The 15,255-nt window shown below is 58.2% G+C and overlaps 1 protein-coding gene across 5 annotated transcripts in view; it reads right to left on the reverse strand.

Annotated features, from left to right (window-relative positions):
• Positions 1-10,693: 10,693 nt before the first annotated feature.
• The window catches only part of ZMIZ2 (zinc finger MIZ-type containing 2), a 13,238-nt gene continuing 8,676 nt past the window's right edge, over positions 10,694-15,255 (reverse strand). For all 5 annotated transcript variants that reach the window (XM_077765803.1, XM_077765802.1, XM_077765806.1 and 2 more), the window contains 9 exons: positions 14,975-15,185; positions 14,494-14,599; positions 14,130-14,287; positions 13,805-13,872; positions 13,475-13,543; positions 13,039-13,283; positions 12,509-12,678; positions 12,189-12,428; positions 10,694-11,567 (listed from right to left, as the gene is read on the reverse strand). In XM_077765803.1, coding sequence (XP_077621929.1) covers positions 11,460-11,567; positions 12,189-12,428; positions 12,509-12,678; positions 13,039-13,283; positions 13,475-13,543; positions 13,805-13,872; positions 14,130-14,287; positions 14,494-14,599; positions 14,975-15,185 — 1,375 coding nt within the window. In that variant the 3' untranslated portion in view covers positions 10,694-11,459. The remainder of the gene's footprint in view (positions 11,568-12,188; positions 12,429-12,508; positions 12,679-13,038; positions 13,284-13,474; positions 13,544-13,804; positions 13,873-14,129; positions 14,288-14,493; positions 14,600-14,974; positions 15,186-15,255) is intronic.

Below are 15,255 nucleotides of genomic sequence, written 5' to 3' on the forward strand. Positions count from 1 at the left end.
CAAGAGCGATGCTTCGAGTAGCTGGTGGCTGGCAGCTGCCTAGGAGGGACTGAGTGGAAAGCGGAGAGCAGCACTTGGCCTGGGGGGATGCCGGCCACGTGGCCCCTGGGAAGGGGGGGAACCGCAGCTGATGCCTCAGCCTCCAGAATCGTCGACACGATGGCGGGGTGGGGGCGGCCCATCTGCCAGTGGAGCCGGGATCGCCCAGATCTCTGGAGGCTGCTGCTGTCTGGAATGTTCACACCGCCTCCCCCGGGACTCACCGGGTGGAGAACGTCCCCAGCACAGAAAGGGGTGCAGCAACGGAAGCAGACCAGTGAGGCCCAGTTCCTTCAAGATTCTGGGAACTGTCAGGGGCCCCCCAGCCCCGTGACGCTGCTGTTTTCCCCTAAGGGCAGAGAAAGCTCAGGGAGGTTGAGAAACTTACTGAAGGTGGCACAGCCAGCAGGCAGGAGAGCAGGGCCGACGCCCATTCTCCCTGACTCCGGTCTCAGTGCTCATCAGAATGGCTCAGACTGAAATTTAAAAAAAATAAAAATTAAAAAAATTAGTTTTTTTTAACGTTTATTCATTTTTGAGAGACAGAGATGCAGAGCATGAGCTGGGGAGGGGCAGAGAGAGAGGGAGACACAGAATCTGAAGCAGCTCCAGGCTCTGAACTGTCAGCACAGAGCCTGACACGGGGCTTGAACCCATGAACTGTAAGATCATGACCTGAGCTGAACTCAGATGCTCAACCAACTGAGCCACCCAGGCACCCGACAAAAAAGTTTTTAAATAAATAAATACAATTAAAAAACTTATCAAGGATTTCAAGACAGTGACAGCAGAGTGTCCCATCAAACTCAAGGCTGTTCTGAGCACGGACTCCATGCAGTGGCCCGGGCCACATGCACTGCTTTGGCGACAACCCGTCAGTCCCTGGGAACCCCAGACACGCATAGCTCAGCTCTCTTCTGAGAGCCCGTCACTGGGTGCTTGTGAGGAAGACTGGAGGCCAGTCCGGGGGACCGAGTGCTTGGGGCCTGCCTGAGTCTGAGGGAAGAGCAGGGCTCTGAGACGCCCTCCAGGGACAGGGGCCTCTCAGTAAGATCCCAGAAGTGACCGTCCGTGCTACAGGGAGCCGGGAACCGGCCCCCGGCCTGAGGCCCAGGCGTCTGCAGCCCCCAGAGGCTGAGGCTGGAGCAGGAGATCTGGCAGAAACAGGCCGCGCGGGCCTCACACCGATAGAACCAGGGATGCGAACCAAGTCTACTACACAGGGGCACAGGTCACCGAGGCTGGCGGTGCTCTGGGGTCTGGGGGTGGGGGTGGGGACGCTGAGAGAAACACGGCATGTTGATTGCCAGCCGGTGGCCCTCTAAAGCTCAGGGAGATGAGGGAGAACAGGGGGACCCAGGCAGGCACAGGGCCACCGGGCCTACTGCAGCAGACTCCGAGCCACTCAGATGCCACCCCCCCACCCCAAAAGGAAGGTGTGATCCTGCCGCCTGCAGGCCACAAGGGCGAGCCCAGAACCGACAGCCCGCACAGGAAGGGGCGGGCATCTCCTGGCACGTGACCGCTGACTTGGCCTGGCATTCAGTCAAGACTGCTGCCCCGCCTTTCTCTTGCCTCCAGCTTGGGACTCACCCTGCTGCTTGTCCCCAGGCCCCCACTGCCGGCTAGCCTGGCGGATCTCGGGACTCGTCAGCCTCTGTATTCCTGTGAGTTAATCCCTTTTGATAAATATCTTTTTTGTTTTAATACTTTAATGTTTTATTTATTTTTGAGAGAGAGAGAGAGACAGCATGAACAGGGGAGGGTCAGAGAGAGAGGGAGACACAGAATCCAAAGACAGGCTCCAGGCTCTGAGCTGTCAGCACAGAGCCTGACGCGGGACTTGAACCCACAAACTGTGAGATCATAACCAACTAAGCCACCCAGGCGCCCCATGATAAATATCTTTATAGTAAGTCTATTAATTCCTTTATGTGTGTGCATCTCTTATTGGCTCTATTTCTTTGGAGAACTCTAATACAGACACCCCAAAAAAGCAAGCTGATGTGACCAGGGAGGCGACAGTTGAAAGAAGCAGACTCAGAGGCGGCCTGCACAAGAAGTCAGTCTTCGGTCCCTGTCCCCGGGACTATGTCATAGGCTGTGGTGTTAAGGGTGGGCAGCACGCGTGAAGACACCTGGATTTCAGCAGAAAGGTAGGACAATAAAGGAGAGCCAAGCGGAGCTGCTGCAAAAGGAAATGATGAAATTAGAAGGAAACATGACATCGAGACGAAGGCCACTTGTAAGGACATAGGGTGGACTGGACTCACAGAGGGACGCCTCGGCGGACTGAGGACAGGTGTGGGCTGGACATCCGTCCCTCTCTTGACAACTCATGCGTTGAAGCTCTTACCCCAGTGTGACTCTATTGGAGATGGGGTCTCTGTGGAAGTAACCGAGGTTGAATGAGGTCACGAGGACAGCCCCGATCACACAGGACCTTGTCCTTCTCGCGTCCCACTCTCGCTCGCTCTGCGTGCCCATGAAGGGAAGGCTGCATGAGTGAGAAGGCAGCCTCCTGAGAGTCATGAAGAGAGGCCTCATCGGAAAGCAGATCAGCCTGAACCTTGACCTTGGCCGTCTAGCCTCCAGAACCGTGAGAAAATGAACGTTTGCTGTTTTGTTGTGGACACCCAAGCCGACTAAGACAACAGGACAAAAGAAATGATCCAATCAGATGTACGAAGATGAAGAGGAATAGGGGAAAATAAAACAACAGCCAGCATTGCAGATCCGGGACTGTGGGTCTGACAGTCTGACCTGCACGGGATCTTAGAGGGACAAGAGGGAGGGAACATGACAGGAGAGAAATGTAAATAGATAACGGATGAGGATTTCCTGAAGGTGATGAAACATATCAACTGACCCAAGAAGCTCAGAAATCCCAAAATGGATTTAAAAATGAACAAAGAATGGGGCGCCTGGGGGGCTCAGTTGGTTAAGCGTCTGACTTCGGCTCAGGTCATGATCTCATGGTTTAGGGGTTTGAGCCCCGCGTCGGGTTCTGTGCTGACCGCTCAGAGCCTGGAGCCTGCTTCGGATTCTCTGTCTCTCTCTCTGGAGGGCCTACTGCGGTGGGGGGGAGGGGGTAAGGGGGCAAGGCAGGAGGGGAGTCATCCCCCGCGGGGCTGGCTCACTTTCAGTTTTCCCTCCTCCGCAGGTGTAGTTCCCCCTCATCCCAGCTTCAGGTGCTTGGGGAGGGTGTCACGCTCCTCCCTTGGGTGGGCTTTGAGCCTTGGATTGTTCCCTGAGCCCCCAGAGGCCCCAACATCCACCAATTTGACCATTTCCGCAGGACATGACAGGTGCTTTGGGGGCAAAGTAGCTGTTGTTTGGATTTGCTTCTCTGGGATCTTGCCTCCTCACTTTTGGTAGCTCCACCCTGTTGTGTTGGCTCTCAGATGTTTTAACGGATATTCTAAAATATTTCATTCAGTGTTCTTGGCTTTGGCAAGAAAGTCGCCCCAAATTCTGTAGCCTACCACTGCGGGACATAGGCCTGCTTCCTGAGCTGACGGTCTACCTCATATACAACTCTGAATATGGAGTTCTGATTTCCAAATTAAATAAAAAGAAGAACCAGAGGATGCCTGGCTGGTTCAGTTGGTGAAGCGTGTGATTCTCCATCTGAGGGTCATGAGTTCAAGTCCTTGCTGGTGTAGGGATTACTTTTTAAAAATTTGGGGGGCACCTGGGTGGCTCAGTCAGTTGAGTATCTGACTTCAGCTCAGGTCATGATCTCGTGGTTCGTGGGTTCAAGCCCCACCTCCAGGCTCTGTGCTGATGCCTCAGAGCCTGTTTCAGATTCTCTCTCTGTCTCTTTCTCTGCCCCTCCCCTGCCCATGCTCTCTCTCTCTCATTCTCTCTCTCTCCCAAAATAAATAAATGTTAAAAGACATACATTTAAAATTTTTTTTTGGAAATGGTCAGTAAAACACCTGAGTGGCCTTAAAATTCTGAATTATATTTAAAAAAATAAAGCATTTAAATGAACCAGATATAAAGTACGAGGTGCTATTATTTATGCTCTCCGGGAAGAGAGAAGGCTGGAGTCCCGGACTTGATTCATAGATTAGCAATAACAAAATTAAAAACCACACCAGCCAAAGGTTATATGCAAAGTTAAGATAAGTGAGATTCAGGCACAATAGACAGAAGGTCAATATCTCTAATATTTGAAGTGTTCCTTTAACTAGAAAAAAACGCTAGAGAAGAAAACCAAAAAAGGAACAACTCACATTCAGTATGAAAAAGGGGACCTGGCACAGAGATTGTCAAAGAGACATACAGGCCATCAGGCCATCCATCGTGTCCGTCTGTTCTCACAAAGATTGAAACAAAAATTGTGCCCAGGCTTCTCTCTGGGCTCATTAAGTTGGACACACGGAATACTCAGCTGTATATCATACCTTAGTATGATAATAAAAGAGAGAGAGAAAGTGAGAAGGAGGAAGAAGGAAAGGAAGGCAGCCCGGGCCTGGTAGGGGAATGCAGGAGAGGATGTGGGGAGGCAGGAAGGTCATCCTCTCGCTAGATCTGCTGCCCGACTGTTGCGAAGACCCAGGAAGGGCAGGTGGGGCCCGGACAGCTCTCCCTGAGGGGCCTGCAGCTGCTGGGATGCTGGGGGCAGAGAGGGGCGCAGGCGTGGGAGGACTCATCTGGCCACGAGGCCACCAGGAAGCCACGTTCCATCAAAGTCAAGCTTCCGGCTTGTGTAGACAGTGGACGTCTGTGCTGGGTGACCGCCCACTCCCATCCATCCCTAACAGCACCCTGATGCCCTCTGGGGCCCCATCACCTCACTGCCTGTGCTAGGATTGGGCACTCACTTGCCTCTGGCCAGGAAACACGATGGCATTTAGTTTAGATGGGTGCACACCTGTGACCCTGGCCAGCGTAGACCTCCCCGGAACTTTTCCTACAGATACCGGAGAAAGGCTGCCTTTTGGCAGCCTTGCTGGAGCCGGCCCCCACTCCTCCCTTCGTGAGGCATCCCTGGGCCGCGTCCCCGCCCTGAGGCCACTTCTCAAGTCTTGCCTCAGCTCCCGGCCCCCAGCAGCTGTTTCTCCGGCCCCTCGTCTCGCTCTGCTGGGGCTGCGTATGTGAACTTTAGAGCCCAGCACAAAATGAAAACGTGGAGCTTCTTGTGGTGAAGTTATGAGGAGTTCCACGACAGGGGCGGCGCTTCTGGGCGTGGGTCCGATGGGGCTCTGCGGTGGCCCGTCCTGAAGCCACCACTCCCTGTGCAAGTGCAGCTGGAGGTGCAGCCAGGACCCAGCGGGCCGTTCCAGGCAGTCTCTCTGCCGGCTCTGCTCTGGACCCGACCCCAGGGCCCTGCTCTCCGTGAGTCTGCTTTCGTGGCCTGGGTGTGGCTGGTGCCACAGGGAATGTGGGACATGCCCTGGGCCCCCCACTTCTTCCAGAGCCCATGGCCCGACTGTCCGGCAGCTAAGAGCTGTTATCTCCTGCCTCCAGTGTTGACAGGATGGGTTGGGGGTGGAGGGGGCGAGTTCACCAGCAGATCTTCTGCCGCAAGCAGAACCAGAAGTCCAAGGTTGATTTGTAAGGGCATGTGTATCGGGGTGCCTGGGTGGTTCAGCGGGTTAAGCATTCGACTCTTGATCTCAGCTCAGGTCATGATCTCACAGTTCGTGGGTTTGAGCCCCATTTCGGGCTCTGTGCTGACAGTGGAGGCTGCTTGGGATTCTCTCTCTCTCTCTCTCTCTCTCTCTCTCTCCCTCTCTCCCTCTCTCTCTGCCCCTCCCCCAAAATAAATGAATGAACTTTAAAAAATACGTATCTACTAGCCAAAAATTGTGTTTACATACCAGCGGAAACCAGCTCTGGCTGAGTTAGGCTGATCCAGTCTCACTCAGCTCAGTGGGAGGGCTGGGGTTGCAGGCTCAGAAAATGGGCAGGAACTAAGGAGCCTATGTGGCCCCAGCGTCCGGAAGGATGCCACCCAGGGCCACGGTCTTCCAAATGGCCCTGCACCTGCTGGCAGCCCAGGCCTCAGCCCCTGGGGGACCCACGTGGGCAGGGCATACACGTGCTTACAGGGGTCCTTCCTGTTTCCCACCTGTTTAGGCCATTTTGCTTGTTTTAAAGTCAGTGACAGGGGCACCTGGGTGGCTCAGTGGGTTAAATGCTCAGCTCTGGCTCAGGTCATGATCTCGAGGTATGTGGGTTCGAGCCCCACGTCGAGCTCTGTGCTGACAGCTCAGAGCCTGGAGCCTGCTTCAGATTCTGTGTCTCCCTCTCTCTCTCTGCTCCTCCTCTGCTCACACTCAAAAACGAATAAATGTTAAAAAAATAAAAAATAAAGTCAACGACAATAATTAAGAATTTGTATTTGGTATTTACACATAATATGTAAAATGCCAACTTTTTAAGAAACTTTTGTAAATAGACAGTTTTTAGAAGTTGTAGGTTTACAGCAAAACTGAATGGAAGCTTCGTACAGAGATTTCCCATGCTATTGGAGGGGCTCCTAGTGCGGGCCCGTGCTGGGACCCTGGCCACCAGGGCTCACCCTGCCCCCAGTCCCCATGGGGACAGATGCTCACTGGACGCCCGCCGGCCATCCTAAGGCGCACCTGCAGGGCACAGGGCCTCAGCCAGACAGCAGCAGGCTGGCTGGAGAGACATAAGCGGGCAGCAGCCGGGGTGCCGGGTGCTTAGCTGGCCCTGGGCCTATTCCCGGGCACCACGGCCTCACCCCTGCTTAATCTCTTGGACAAACGTTGCTGGCTTTGGGATAAACCTGGACACAAAAGTTGGTCCTCACCCCCATTGGAACTCATGGTCTTGAGGAAGGACACTTAAAATCCAAGGCTTGTCTGGGGTACCTGGGTGGCTCAGTCAGTTAAGGGTCTGACTTCGGCTCAGGTCAAGATCTCACAGTTTGTGGGTTCGAGCCCCACATCGGGCTCTGTGCTGACAGCTAGCTCAGAGCCTGGAGCCTGCTTCGGATTCTGTGTCTCCCTTTTCCTCTGACCCTTCCCTGCTCATGCTGTCTCTCTCTCAGAAATAAATAAAAAACATTAAAAAAAAAATCCAAGGCTTGTTTGACTAAGAGCATTCAGGCAAGCTGTAGACGTCCCTTTGAGCCAACAGGACACACGGGGCAAAGGACAAAGTGAGCGTTGCCAGGACCACACGTCCAGGTGAATGTGGGCCTTTCCGTGAGGCAACTCGCCCAAATTGTTCGGAACATCAGCATGAGGGAAAAAAGCCAAGGACTCTTCTCTCTTGGAGAGAGTGTAGACACAGTCACCAGACACAAAATGTGAGCCTTGGCTGAGTCTCGGTTGTTAGAAACTGTAAAAGGCATTGGGATATCGGGACGTCACTGTGGGGCCGCAGCTCACCCTGGCGTGTGGACCAACGTGCTCACATAAGGGAACGTTCTTGTTTTTCCAAGATGCAGGCTGAGGTGCTGAGGGACCAAGAGTTCGTCTGCAACTGACTTCCCAAAGTTGGCAGTGACTAACCGTGTGCATGTAAAAGATGCAGCTACGTGGGAAAGACGGGGGTAGGAAAGCGGGGTGCAAAATGCTGACAGTCACCAAACCTGAGGACTGTGTGGATACTCGGTGTGCTGTTTAACTTAGCAAAGGTGGGAGTGTTTTTAAATAAGACATCAGGGGGTGCCTGGGCGGGTCAGTCGGTTACACATCCAACTTCTGCTCAGGTCATAATCTCATGGCTCATGGGCTCAAGCCCCGCGTCGGGCTCTGTGCTGACAGCTCAGAGCCTGGAGCCTGCTTCAGATTCTGTGTCTCCCTCTCTCTCTGCCCCTCCCCACTTCCATGTGCACATGCTCTCTCTGTCTCAAAAAAATTAAAAAAAAAAAATAAAAACGTTAAAAATTTTTTAAATAAAGCATCAGGAAATGATCACTATCGAGTTGTCTGTGATTGATCAGCTGCAAAGGCAGCCATGGGGAGAGCAGCGGCCACAGCAGGCGCCCCAACTTGTTCTGGAAACAGGTGTCCCTGGGGCAGGGGCAAGGCAGGCAGAGCCTGCATTTGGTAGGATGAGAAGCCTGTATGTCTCTGGCTGGCAGTCTGGGTGGCAGGTGCAGGTTGGGAGAGGCTGTGGTACTTCTGGTACCTGTTCCCAGTGTCAGGGAGCATTCCTGACCCCGCCCTGGTTGTGATCCCCTAGCCAGGCCAGCCAGAGCCCACCCCACTGCAAAGCAGGTGGCCGGGGCCTTGTGGGGTGCCGGAGAGAGCAGGGCTTGGAAAGGCAGGCCTCTGCTCCCCAGCAGCCGCCGCTCTGCAGAACGGGGCTCTCCAAGGGGACAGGCCGTTCCGGCGCTGTGCCTGCACGAGTCCGGCTGTTCCCACGGCACTTGGTGGCCCTTTCAGGATGGCTAGCTTGCATCCTTCCCTTCCAAGCTGGTCCCGATCACTCGCAGCCTAAGCCATGGCAAACGCACTCGGAAAAGGTTTGAGTGGAAGGGGGCCCAGCCGGAGGAGCCAAGGTGTGGAGGTTGGGAGGAGGGTCAGCTCACACCCCCCACCTGTCACAGCCCAGGAGGCATCAGCCTGGGTGCCTGGCAGCTAACAAGGGGGTGCAGCCCCCTGAACCCTCTCACAGGCCCAAGGCCACACCAAGCCAATGTCCACTGACAGAGGCATGGTAGTGGTGGGTGGGTGGCTGTGCAGGACAGAGACAGTGACGCTGTGTCACCTCAAGGAGCCCACTGCACTTAGCGTCTGGGCAATTCACACACACCAACTTTAAAAACTGGACTGGGCAAGCAGCCAGTGATTCCCAACCTCAAAAGTAGACAAAAAAAAGTGATCCTGTCCTTGGACCCTCCCTTCAACAGGGTCCCTGGTGTCCTGGCTCCTCTCACCATGCCCATCAGGGTCCCTATGGCTGGCCCAGCTTGGGAGGGGGTGAGGTGGGGGCGCACTGCAGGGAGGGGGCTCCCACAGGTGAAGATGGGGGAAGAGTCCTGCAATGTCTCCTAACCCACTGAGCTGCATTGGGCCCCCCTTGTGTGTAGGGGGTTTGACCAGAGGCCCTGAGTCCTTGCTGGAGCGCCCACTCTGTAGTCCCCATGCCTCCGGGGACTCGTGCACTTGGCAGTCAGTCAGTCTTCTCTCTGTGACGTTGGCGGCAGTCTCCGGCCCCACTGCTGACCTCAGTCACTTGGTCAGACTCCACGTCGGCTCATCCTGACTCTTCTCAGAGACACACATGTACCCGGACCCTTGCCTGTTTTTCCGGCCTCCTCGGCCCGGGCCTTAATTTCCTCCTGTCTGCAGCTTTGGACTGGTTTCTAGAAGTTTCTTCATGTGCGGATTGGGGTGTGGAGAGCTGTTCGCAGCTAGCAAATTCCATTCGGAAGCCGCTTTCGCTGTTGCCTCTTCATGCCTGCTTGGCCTCCAAGTACTTTGTAGCTCTGCCCCCGACGCCTCCTCTGCCCCTTGGGCTGCAGCGGCTGTCTGACCTCTGGCTTGCTGCTGTTCCCTGGAAGGCTAGTGTCCCCCCCCACCCCCCGAACCCTGTTGGTGACACATAGCCTTGTCCTGCTGGGCTCAGAGAAGGCACCTCGTAGGATTTCAGTCTCTTTAAGTGATGGAGACGTGTCCTATGGCCTCAGGCAGTGTGTCCCCAGGCACTTGAGAGGAGCTGGGGGGAGGGGTCCCCGTGTCCATTGAGTCCCACCAGCTTGTTTTCACACTGCACGTGTGGCAGACACAAGGACACGATGAAGTACAGGGGACAGGCAGCTGCCACTCTGCTGGAGGATGAGGTCGGCGCTCTCCCTTCCCTCTTCACCCGGGAAGCACTGGCCAGTGAGCCCTCGCTTTCCCCCGGAACCATATCACATACATAGGAATCCTGTGAACAGGATTTGGTGTCGTGCTTTGTGAAGATGGCATGTACTGTGTGAACGTTTGGACCTTGTTGTCACCCCACGTCGTTGAGGGGAGTCCACGTCCGGCCCCGCCCACCCCGAGCCACTTGCAGCTCAGCTCTGGATTCTCCGTTCTGCCCAGCACCACCCCGCTCAATGCACCCCCAGAGGGACAGCACTGTCAGATGCTGCCGCTTGGGGTCGTGCTCCTATTCCCCCAGCCAGGAACAGGCTGCAGGCAGAGCTAAGGCCCCCACTGTGGGTCCCAAGATGCCAATGGCTAAAGTGGCCTGGGGCTGGGACACGTCCCACATGAGCTTCCAGTACCCCTTGGCTCCCCCTTTCCCCAACCACAGGGCTCAGGCCTGCTGTACAGGGAGACCCTAGGGGCGGGAAGGAAAGGGCCAGCCAGGCAGCCGGCCAGCCAGGCAGCCGGCACACAGACAGAAGGGCCTTGCACACCCGGGAGCCCAGGGCCACCCTCCACGGGCCACCTGGGACTGGTGTCTAAGGTCAGCCAGGCCTTTAGTCTCGGCCTCTCCCCAGACCCCTGGCTCCCTGCCTCAGGCACGCACAAGCACCGTGACATGGTGGCAGATGTGTCTCCTGGCCCTGGTGACACCTCACAAAATAGTTCTCCAGCTGAAGCCAACTTGGAAAATTCCAGGGACAAGGAAATTTACCGCGAGGCAGGAACAGCCAGGTCGCGGCTTGGAGTGGAGACCCGCCCACGGGAGGGACATGGTCGTGCACGGAGGAGGGACTGGCCAGGCCCACCATGAGGAGTCCTTTAATAGAGACGGGCGCACAGGGGACACAACTCGGCCTGGGGCCAGGGGTGCAGAGGCCCCCTCCCCTACCTGGCCTGGCCCCGGGGTGGACATGGGAGAGGCAGTTCTAAAAAACACAGCGGGACCGATTCTTCACGTTCACGGAAAAGGGCCCTGGGGAGCAGCCCGCTGGAGAGTCTGCACAGACTGGGTGTGATTGCCCACCCCAGGGGACAAGGCTTGTGGCCGCCGCCCCCCCTCCACCCACCGTCTGCACCCAGGAGGGCGGGAGGGACCCGCCGCCCACAGCTCAGTGTCTCTACAGTATGTACATTGTTGTGCTTTGGGGCCCCACCCCAGGGCCCTCGCCTGAAGCTTCGGGTGGGAAGAGGGACCCACCCCCACTGCGAGCTCAGGCTCAGGACAGGGCAGCCTGGCTCCTCGCCAGTGAGCCATGGGGTCACTGAAACAGAAGGGTCAACGCCGGACAGGATGCAGGCTGGCGGGAGCAGGCGGGGTTGGGGCTGGGGCGAGGCACGAGATCCGGGATGCAGGTGTATATGGACGGGGCAGAGCGGGGCCCAGCGAGGGTCAGGGGTGGCAGTGGTGGACGGGGCGGGGCTGAGCAGTGCAGAGAGCGGGGGTGGGGTGCCCGAGGTCCCCTTCCACCCAGCACAGCTGCCTCTGAGGTCCAGGGGGCCGGGTGGGGAGGGGCAAGGCGTGGTGACATCTGCGGGCGTGTCCCCACCAGCTGCGTGGGGGCAACAGGATCAGTTGTTCTCAAACAGAGAGAGCAGGTCATCGTTGCTGTTTGTGGGGAGATCAGGTGGGCCCAGGTAGGACAGCAGTTCCTCGGGGTTGGTCAGTTCTGGGAGCAGCTGGGGACAAAGCAAAGCCATCAGCAGCTCTGGCCTGAGGTCCACCACACCCCTGCACGGGACCCTGTGCCTGAGCACCCTCAGCCTGCACAAGGCCTCTCCCTGCTGAAGGCTGCTCTTTGACCAGGACTCGCTCTACACACACTATCCAAGAACAGCCTGGGACACAAGGGCCTGCCCTAGGGGGCAGGTACGGGGCCATGCGGGGTCCCCGATGTGAACGGGGCAAATGCAGGAAGTGGGATTTCCAGCATCTGGGATTTTTGGCTTTGAGCTTTTTCTCCCATTGAACTTCAGGGAGTTTGGTTTACCAGGAAGACCATTACTTGCAGTTTACACACTGATTTACACCAAGCCGGTGTGGTCATCTGCAAGCCCAATCTTCTTGAGGACTCTGCACGGTCCCCGTAGCCAACTGCCTGCACAGTCACCCCATGGCTACTCAGGTGCCTGACGCTCACCATGGAAAGAGCTGCCGCTATCTGACCAGTTGTCCTGGCTTCGAAGTCACTGGGGTGTCAGGACCCTCCCTTCTATGATGCAATGTGGACCTGGGGACTATGGACACGCCGTCCCCAGCCCCAGCTCCCACGTGCTCCCTGGCATGGGACCTATACTCACGTCCAGGGCTGGTTCCGAGGCCTCCCCCGCTCCGGACATGGGGGGCCCCATCACACCTGTGGTAGCATTGAAGGCCAGCTCGCCGATGGGGCCCGAACTCACTGGGCCCAGGGGCTGCCGGGATGCTGGGGGAGGATTTGGATGGTGCAGCTGGGGCCCTGGGGGCCCTCCAAGGCTGGGGGCAAGCAGCCCAGGAGGCCCTGGGTTGTGTGCCGGGTCCAGGTGACCTGCTGGCGTCATCTGGGGAAGGAGACAAGAACCAGGTAGAATGGCCCCGGGGGCCCCTGGAATCAGCTCTCCACCCCACAGACGGCACTGACCTGGCCTGGGAGGCAGGGGGCAGACTTCTCCGGTGTCAGGAGGCTGCTGGGAATGTCGGCCTGGTAGGAACCAGGGGGTGGCCCTGGGGCGAACTCAGGAAGGGCTGGGGTGCTGGGCGTGCCGGGCGGGAAGGACTCAAGGAAGGTCCCGGGTCCCAGGAAGCTGGAACCTAAGAGCAGAGCCCGTTTCTTGTGAGGCCTGAGGGCTGGTGCTGGTGGGGCGGCCGGGGGGGCAGGCCGGTGGCCCAGGCTCCCAGTGCCCTCCTGCAGGCAGCTCTGGGTTTTACAAGAAACAGCATTTCTCTTCATCATGGGGGAGACGGCTTCACCCAGGCATGCCCACACGTGGGGCCATGGGGCGGGCCCCAGCAGCGTTCTAGCTGAGAGGCCCCGCTCCCCACTGCTGGCCCTGCTGCCAGTCCCCATGGCACGGCTGTACCTACCCCACCAGGTCCCTAGGAGTCCCCCCAGGCACAGGGCCCGCAGCACACTGGTCTGGAGCACGCGGATCACTGGCCCACAGCACTCACCCTGGCTGGGGTAGTCCCCAGGGGCTGGGGCCGAGGAGGGTTGCAGGGGAGCAAAAGGGGCAGCGGCGGGGCCCAGCGCCGCTATCATCTCCATCACGCTGGGCATGAGCACGTGTGCGGGGCTCACGGTGCGACATCGCTTCAGCACCGGCCCATCCGGCTCCTCCTTGACGTGAATGTCGGGCTTCACAGGAACCGGCTTCCAGCTACACGTGGGGTCGATGGTGATCTCCTCGTAGTCAGAGCTGGGCAGGGACATGTGGCTGGTCACTGCCTGTCCCTGCCATCGCTCCCAGACCCCGGGCCTGCTTCTAGGCAGACCTCCCGCTCAAACGCCTGTGACCACCCAGCGGGTGGCATGGAACCCGTGGGCAGCTGACCCGGGTTGGATGAATTGCCCTGCCCTGAGGTGGGCGGGCAGCACAGAGACACTTACTTCTGGATGTAAATGAGGATGCCCAGCATGTACTGGTCCACCTCCAAGCCCTCCAGCAGTGCCGTCTTGCTGTAGGAAACCAAAGGCATGTGGCTCAGCGGCCTCGGGCACACTTCTTGGCTTTGTCACTCTGCCTGAGGCCACACGGCATGAAGGGGCCCCGCGTGAGGTGATCCCACATAAAGCAATTCTATGAGAGATGACGCTGCACGAACTGACTGTGCATGAGGTCTGTGCCCTGATCCGCACATCTGCGCTGTGTCCCCTTAAACCTGGGGTCTCCTTGGTGCCCGTGCCTGGGATCCCGGGAGGACTGTCTGAGGCACTCACTTGCACACGGGGCACCGCCACGTCCCACGCTCACAGTTGAGCTGCAGGTAGGACTCCAGGTCGAAACACTGTGGGAGCAGGAGAAATGGCTTCTTGCACGGGGGCCGGGCGCAACCAGGCCGCACCCCGCGATCAAGCCGCGCGACCTCGGGCTGAGGTACATATGTGTTGAGAAGCCACATGAGCCAGGTTCGCATGGGTCACCATGCTAAGCACTCAGCACAGGAGCGGCCCGCATAGCCTGCCCACCCACCCGCTGTACGGTCACCTGCTGGTGGAGGGTCAACTGAAAACCATCCCACATCACAAGTTTGAGACCACCCACCTGTATGTGGCGACAGTCATGACCTCGGGCAGGGAGCTGGATTCTGCGGAAGGTGATGGGGCACTTGAGGGACACCTTGATGGCCGTCTGCTCCACCCCATCCTCTCCATTGGGCCCAGGGGTGCCGGGGATGGTGCCGCTGCTGAAGTTGCGCTTTACTGGCAGGACAGGGAGAGGACTGGAGGGAGGGGCCGCCAGCCAGCCTGGCTGCTGCCCCCACCCCCCAGGGCCCCCGGTCGCATTGGACGTGGGGACCTGCCCTGTGGTGGGTCACGAGCCGGGCCAGCCACTGCCCCCAGAGCCCCCAGCCGTGTCAGAGGTGGGGACGTGCTGTGTGGTGGCTGGTCACCGACTGGTCACTCACTCTTGGTGATGCAGTGTTCGGCCGGCAGGAGGCGCTTCCTGAGCAGGCCCTGCAGCACCGAGCGGACGGACGGCCGGTGCACCAGCTGCAGCACGAACAGGTGGGACTGCGGAGGGGGAGGTGGGTCAGGGGCCATGGCCGGGGTCCTCCCGTCGGGGCTGCCTATACTCCCACATCCTGTACTAGCTGTCCACTGCTGGTCAGAGCCCCATCTCCGAGAGCCCCCCATGCACCCTGTGAACGGCGCCCTGGTGTCCATGACGGGCCTGGGCCTGCCTGGAGCCCCCAGCTGGGGAGGTTTCAGGGTCAGCCCCCCGCCTCGGGAAGGACTGGCCCACTGTCCCATATAGGGTCAGCCACAGCGCCAGGCCCCAGTGAGCAAGGCCTCACCAGGGAACAGGGAGGTCCCTCTCTTGGTCGGGGGGTGGGGTGGGGAGTGGAGGACAGGTACAGCCAGACCTGTGGCCCATGAGGCACTCACGCAGCAGCAGGCCGTGACCGTGATCTGGATGGTATTGCGGCCGGGCTGACACACGTGCTTCAGGTACAGCGGCTTGTGGGACGTCTTATTGTCACCGCGCTCGATGGTGAGCGGGGTGGCATTGACGCTGACCTGCACCGATGCCGGCCAGTTGGTGTTGGTCTGCCGGTCCTCGTGGTGATAGCACTTGAACTGCAGCTCTAGGTCTGGCCTGCGGGGGACGGGCCTCTGAGCAGGTGCTGTGAACTGGGGCTTCACGGAGGGTGGGGGAGCACCTTGTG

Source organism: Crocuta crocuta, unplaced genomic scaffold (genome assembly GCF_008692635.1).
Source record: "Crocuta crocuta isolate KB4526 unplaced genomic scaffold, BGI_CrCroc_1.0 scaffold751, whole genome shotgun sequence".
In the NCBI taxonomy this organism is placed as follows: domain Eukaryota; kingdom Metazoa; phylum Chordata; class Mammalia; order Carnivora; family Hyaenidae; genus Crocuta; species Crocuta crocuta.